The sequence below is a fragment of the Ziziphus jujuba genome, chromosome 2 (genome assembly GCF_031755915.1).
Source record: "Ziziphus jujuba cultivar Dongzao chromosome 2, ASM3175591v1".
NCBI lineage: Eukaryota > Viridiplantae > Streptophyta > Magnoliopsida > Rosales > Rhamnaceae > Ziziphus > Ziziphus jujuba.
This window is the reverse complement of record NC_083380.1, coordinates 1,221,955-1,228,966: the sequence shown is the minus strand read 5'-3', so window position 1 is coordinate 1,228,966 and position 7,012 is coordinate 1,221,955. Positions and strand designations below refer to the sequence as shown.

Here is a 7,012-nt window from a genome sequence, read left to right as displayed (position 1 = left end):
CAAATAATTAAGCCATTAGCATCTTACATTACATAATTAATAATTAATTATGATGTATTCATTTAACCTTATTAAACCCTATTTAGTTTTTTTTTTTTTTTCTCATTTACGTGTAGAAGATTCTATCAGGTCAATTCACATATTATAATATTACAAATAGTACATATAAGTGTTAATAGTTTCTAATTAGCTGCAACTTTTACTTACTATGAATTAATTAATAATACAGTTACGAATTAATTAATAATACAATTACAACATTAGAAATAAAAGATATGTTTGACACGGCATTTGAAATAAGCAAAGCATAATTAATTGATAAACTCAACTTTCACCAAAAAAAAAAAAAAAAAAAATAGTAAACTCGACGAAAACTAAAATTGAAGCAAAGACCACGAACATGCAGGAGACGTGTTCTCCTAAAACATATTAATTGAGTGTTACTGTCCCTCTTGGGTATTTGATCAATACTTTTAGTCAATAATTTTGAATGACATGTTGATTCCCTTGTATTATATATATATAATTGTTATTGTGAACAAAATCGAACACCACATCATAAACAATTGTCATCCATAACGATAAGATATGTACGATTGATACAATTTCACAGTTATAAATTATTATGATAGAGACGACTTCCTACGATAATATTTTGTGTGTATATATATATATATATATATGTCAATTTTGAATTTTGAATGACACATGAGTGAATCAAACAGCCGAACTACTGTTATCTAGCCATCAACATATAGTAATATTTATATATATGTTTAAGCCTTGAAAGTACTATGGTTGGAAGGCATTGCAATTAAGATCAATATCTCTTTCGGTGGTTCAAAGAGTCGCATGGATACAACAACTTGGCATCCTGATCTTCTTCTTCTCTTTCTTCTGCTGTTGGGTGTCTCAGTTTTCAATATAGTTGCATTGCAGCTGAATATCATCAAGACCCTACCGGGCTTTCCTGGAGACTTACCCTTCAAACTTGAAACTGGGTATATTAACGCTCTTTATATTGTTTTCATCGTTTATGAAGCTCTTTATCTTTAATTATTTTTCCCCAATACATATAGTAGTAGTACAGAAATAGAAATACTTGTGTTACCTACGTTGGTTTTTCTCTTTTTTGGTGTTAAACTAAAAATTAGGTATGTGGGGGTGGATGAGTTAGAGAAGATACAGCTATTCTATTACTTCATTGAATCGGAGACAAGTCCAGAAAATGATCCTCTGGTGCTCTGGCACACCGGAGGCCCTGGTTGTTCTGTCCTTACCGCTCTCCTCTATGAAATAGGTATGTATGCACATTTCTTTTGGCTCATGTTGATGAATTACTACTTTCTCCATAAGCTTAGGTCATTAAGTCATTGGGAAATGAATTATAATTATGGTTGGTGCCTGTCAAGGCATCATGCTCTCTTTTTGGTTTTTTGTTGTGTCTTTTACTCTTTATTTCTTGTTTTATTTCCTTTATTATTTATTTTATTTTATTTTTTTGATTTGGGGAAGAGATGAACGAGACAAAAGGAAATAATAAAATTCCAAAAATTATAAAAGAGCTAAAGGGAAAAAGAGGCCATTCACACTATAAAACTTTCAAGATACACTATACTTTTAATGGTTTTTTTTTTTTTAATATTTCAAAAATGTCTTTGGATAAAAAGATAAAAATATACATAAGCATAAATATTGTTCACGATTTGCATATCTTGCTTTTAACGACACATGAAAATATAAATTTGGATTGTATAAATTGAAGAAATGTATGCACTATGGTATACATGTATTAGAATGACCAATATTATCTAAGCTATGCATATCGAATTTTTAACAACAGATGAAAATATAAGTTAGGACTGTATATATAAGATGAATATATACACTTATATATACATGTATTAGATAAATCTATATCGTTTAATTTATGTATACTATATTTACAAAGATAAAATTATGCACATATATATATATATATATATATAAATATCAGACAAATCTATATTATTTAGTTTATATCTACTATATTTGTAAGGATAAACTTGATATATTTTATCAGTATAAGAAAAAAAAAATTAAAGCAAATATGTGAATATGTGTAGAATACAGTGAAACTGGTAAATTTTTAATATATAAATAGAATTGCTCAATCCGTAAGAACACGTTCTTTATTGTGCTTGTAGACATGTTCTATACCAAAAGCTCTCTCTCTCTCTCCCTCTCTCTCTCTCTCTCTATATATATATATATATATTTAATGTTCTATACCAAAAGCTCTCTCTCTCTCTCTCTCTCTCTCTCTCTCTCTCTCTCTCTCTCTCTCTCTCTCTCTCTCTCTCTCTCATATATATATTTAACTGGGATGAGCATATCGATGTTTTAAAATTGAATAGAAAGTTGATTTAATAGATCGTTACTATAATAACACCACACCACACATAGATTAATTATCAATAGTATCACATGTTCTCTTTCTTATTTTATTTATTTATTTATTTTTGGTAATGAATAAAAAATATGATACATGGATCTTACGATTAATTATCAAAATCATCACAATTGTTTTTTTTTTTTTTTGGTAATGAATAAGAAATATAACACATGGATCATATAAGAGACTAACTATTATATATATATATATATATTGTTGCAGGTCCATTGTCAATCGACTATGAAAAATCCAGTTGGAATTCGACAACTTTGAAATTGAATCCATACTCATGGACCAAGGTAAGACGCTAGCTACTAGCTAGGGTATACCCTAGAGTTGGCAAGAGAAGAGCAACATATGCATTAGTTTGAAAGAGATAATTATTTTATAAACCATAATATATAATAAAATATAGATACATACATGATAGAATTTTCTAATATATATATATATATATATACAAACTTACTTTAATAGATTTGCACACCTACCATACACTATGGGTATGGACAATCTTTCAACACCAAAAAAATTGCCTTTTTTTTTTTTTTTTTTTTCAATGGATTACATGAAAGACGGCCTATCCTATCCTAGGCACCATAGCGGCCGGGCTATATATATGTAGAAGTTATACTGAAAATGCACTGTGTTTCAGGTTGCCAACATAATATTTATAGATGCTCCTGTGGGAACAGGATTTTCATATGCGACGAGTTGGGAAGCATACAACAACTCCGATACTATATCAGCAGCAACAAACTATAATTTTCTTAGAAAGGTTTTTATTAGATACATATAAAACATTATCTATGTATAGATTTGGGCATATATTTCAATACTAGTGGTGTTATTTAAATTTACTAGTTTTTGAACATGTACGTCTTCTCCTACTATAAAGCTCGTCTTTCACACACAAAGTGTACCATTTTTTTTTTTATGCATGCACATATACGCAGTGGTTTAAGACTCATCCCGAGTTCCTCAAAAATCCACTTTACATTGGTGGTGATTCATACTCAGGCATTATTGTCCCAATCGTTGTTCATGAGATAACTAATGGTAATTTTCATCAACGGTCCACAATTAATTCTGTATTTATTTTATATTATTTTAGTTTGAATTTTCCTTGACTAAGATCATGTTGAAATTTAATCATATCGATTAACTTGATTTATAGACAATAATATATACATATATAACAATATCTATGTGTTTACTTGTTTGTGATTACCATGTTTTAGGAAATGAAGTTGGAGTTAAGCCAGCAATGAACCTGAAGGTTACAAATACTCACTCGCCTTTGTTATTTTATTTTTTCTAGCTAATTTCTACTGTAAAAAAAAAAAATATATATATATATATATAGACCTTAATTAAGCTGGTAAGCAGGGATATATACTTGGAAATCCATTGACAAGCGAACATGATGATGCTAATTCAAGAGTTGAATTTAGTCATCGAAGAGCGCTTATATCAGATAGACTTTATCAGGTGAACGTGATCTTTTTATTTTTCACTTTTAATTTTTTTTATAGTACTAACTAATTAATGTTTAATGTATATATATTTATATATATATATATATATGTTATTAATTAATCAGGTAATATTGTATGCATAATTTAGATCTAATCGTGTAAATTTGGTACTATATCCATCATACATACATACATACATACATACATACATACATATATATATATACATATATGTTGAGATATGTTTGCCTCTTGTTTGAAAATTTTCTTAATTAGCAATAATTTCTTGTAAACTTCTGTTTTTTGTAGTCAATTAAAACCAATTGCAAAGGGGAATATGTGAAGAGAGATCCAAGCAATGTATTATGTGCAAACGATTACGAAGATTTATGTAAGGTGGGTGGTAAATTTAATTTTAATAATACAAATAGTGGGTACTTACTAACTAATTAATGAATTGTATTTTTATAAGCTTTGAGTATAATAATAATTCTACCGTGATTGAATTTTGTAGTGTCTCGAAAATTTGAAGGCTGTAAATATTTTAGAAAACATATGTACGAGTTTGTCATCCTCAAATCCCACAGAACTTATGCAGTGGGATCTGAGTTCTCAAACAGAGGACTCTCTCAATTTCTTGCGTTTAGTTTCTCGTCCTCCTTATCGACCACAAAATTGTCGTGTAAATCTCTCTCTCTCTCTCTCTCTCTCTCTCTCTCTCTCTCTCTCTCTTTCCATGGATAGCTTGCCTTTGTTGAAGAGTAGGGCATAAACCAGCCGGCCGGCTTGTTGCTTGTGCAGGAAGATAACTATGTTTATGGTTATAATTGGGCTAATGATCAAACTGTCCAAAATGCTCTTCTAATTCGCAAGGTATATTTTTCTTAATTAAAAAGAAAATTTTAATCAAGAATAATGAATAATTAGTTTGTTTATAGCCTTAATTATTACTTATTTTTAATTTGTAGTTTGAAATATTATCAATTAAGTATGCCAATAATATTGCAGGGAACCGTTAAGGAGTGGTTGAGATGCAATGGCACATTGAAGAGAATTTCATATGCGATGGAAACTCCAAGCGCTTTTCCTTATCATCGTAGTTATGTCGACAAAGGCTATCAAGTAATAGTTTACAGGTAATATTTACCATATATTACAACCTTGCTATGATGGATAACATGGCCCAATTTATATCGATGTTCGATATTTTATAGTTATCTATTAGTGCTTATAGATGTTCAAACGCCCAACATATAGAAAAATTAGTTATGCATATTTTAGATCAATGTTCAATATCAAAATCAGCTTATAATTTTTGCTTTCTAACTTTATAAAACATATATGCTTTTAAAATAAAATCAAAGTCACATGCTACATAATTGCTCGTGAAAAACCTACTTTCTCTGTTTCTACATATGTTATATAAATAAAATAAATTTTATGATAATGTTTTTTCTGAATGTGTATATTAATTATTGTATCTTATTTACAATAGTGGAGATCAAGACTTGGTAGTACCATATTTGAGTTCACAAGCATGGATAGAAGCTCTGAACGTGACTATTGTCAATGATTGGAGACCATGGTTTGTCGATCGGCAAGTTGCAGGGTTCGTTTTTTTATATATGATATCAGTACTTTTGATTTTTAATATTTTGATTTCATTAAGTTGATTTTCTTCATAAAAATTAACAAATTTTTTTTTTCAATTTTACTTTGTATTAGATACACAGTACAGTATGCAAATAAAAAGCACCATGTGACATTTGCAACAGTAAAGGCAAGAATTCACCATATTTTATTTATTTAGCAAAGTTAACCATATATATATATATGTGTGTGTGTGTGTGTCTGTGTTTGTGATTTTTGAAATTAAGCAATAATGGAAATTTTATTCTAACTACAATGTTGGTATTGGCTTCGTGAAGGGTGCGGGCCACACAGCTCCAGAGTACAATCCCAAGGAATGCTTTGCTATGATTGATAGATGGTTTGCTAAATATCCTATATAATCAGGGTCCAATATTTATAGGATGTTTCTCTTGTAATTGTCGATTAAATTATAAAAAAATGAAATTTGTTTGTGCTAAATTTGAGTGTATGTTAAATTATAAAAAAGTGAAATTTGTCTGTGTTGAACTAGAGTTTATGTATTCCAGTTTCTAGCAAATCATTCCGAGAGTAAATATGTTCCAGTAATTATATATAGTTCATTGTAGCTGCGATTACGTTCTGTTAATTTGTTTATGAGCGAAAGAATATTGATCAAGGACAAATTGGATCCATTTTTTTTTTCTTTTTTCAAATGAATTGGATTAGATCAATTTTAGGAAAATTTACAGTGCGACAAGAGAGAAGAAGAAGAAGAAGAAGCAGAAGCAGAATAATTTGAATTCAAAGATCACCTGAAGCAACAAACTGTGGCTTATTATATGTTGACAAGAAATATACTTAGGTGAAGGGATAGAATACATAATTCTTCGAGCCTTATACTATCCATCTTAGATAGATAGGATCTCTAAAAATAAAAAAATAAAAAAAATAGATGTCTATTATCAATATAACATACTTATTATTTAAAAAAAAAAACATATTTATGTGCATTAATATTATTATTATTTGCTAGCCTATTTATCCGGCAGGCTTTGATAATATGAAGTTTATCGTTGTTAAAAAATAATTTATTTTATATGTATTTAAAAAAAAAAAAAAAAGAGAGAGAAAGTAGAGAGGGCGGCACTTACAGATAGGAGTAGCACATGTCAAGCAGGAGAGAGAGAGAGAGAGAGAGAGGGCAGTGAGTAACACAAATATATACATACAGAGCAAGCAGGAATTTCATTAACAGCTGATGGATAATTTGGTAAATTCATGGGGGCCCGAAAAGTTGTAACAGTATAGGCGATTCCGCTTTTTATATATAGTACAAATTATCTCTTTAAGTCCATTTTTTGTAATTTGCTTTTTTCAAATGGTAAAGGGCGGATCTGCAACGAGATCGGTCTTATGATAAGACCGGTAACAATGATTAATAAAATATATTAATAAATAATTAAGTAACATTTTAAATTTAAAAATATTATTATTTTATAATTAAAAA

General features: G+C 29.1%; 1 protein-coding gene across 1 annotated transcript; it reads left to right on the top strand.

The window, feature by feature from the left end:
- Positions 1-660: 660 nt before the first annotated feature.
- Positions 661-6,159, top strand: LOC112491666 (serine carboxypeptidase-like 17). Its single transcript, XM_048474017.2, has 14 exons — positions 661-1,001; positions 1,155-1,300; positions 2,657-2,733; positions 3,090-3,212; positions 3,391-3,493; positions 3,676-3,713; positions 3,824-3,925; positions 4,222-4,308; positions 4,427-4,594; positions 4,714-4,785; positions 4,921-5,048; positions 5,408-5,521; positions 5,638-5,692; positions 5,841-6,159. Exons 1-14 carry the CDS (start codon positions 853-855, stop codon positions 5,922-5,924), a joined length of 1,446 nt encoding a protein of 481 aa, XP_048329974.2. The 5' UTR covers positions 661-852; the 3' UTR covers positions 5,925-6,159.
- Positions 6,160-7,012: the final 853 nt, after the last annotated feature.

What these genes read in the sequence shown, in the direction of transcription:
- LOC112491666 (XM_048474017.2), top strand. Translation starts at nt 853, where the DNA reads ATGGATACAACAACTTGGCATCCTGATCTTCTTCTTCTCTTTCTTCTG. An exon ending in TGTTCATGAGATAACTAATG is followed by an intron (nt 3,494 to 3,675) that starts GTAATTTTCATC and finishes ACCATGTTTTAG; the next exon opens with GAAATGAAGTTGGAGTTAAG. An exon ending in ATCGACCACAAAATTGTCGT is followed by an intron (nt 4,595 to 4,713) that starts GTAAATCTCTCT and finishes TTGCTTGTGCAG; the next exon opens with GAAGATAACTATGTTTATGG.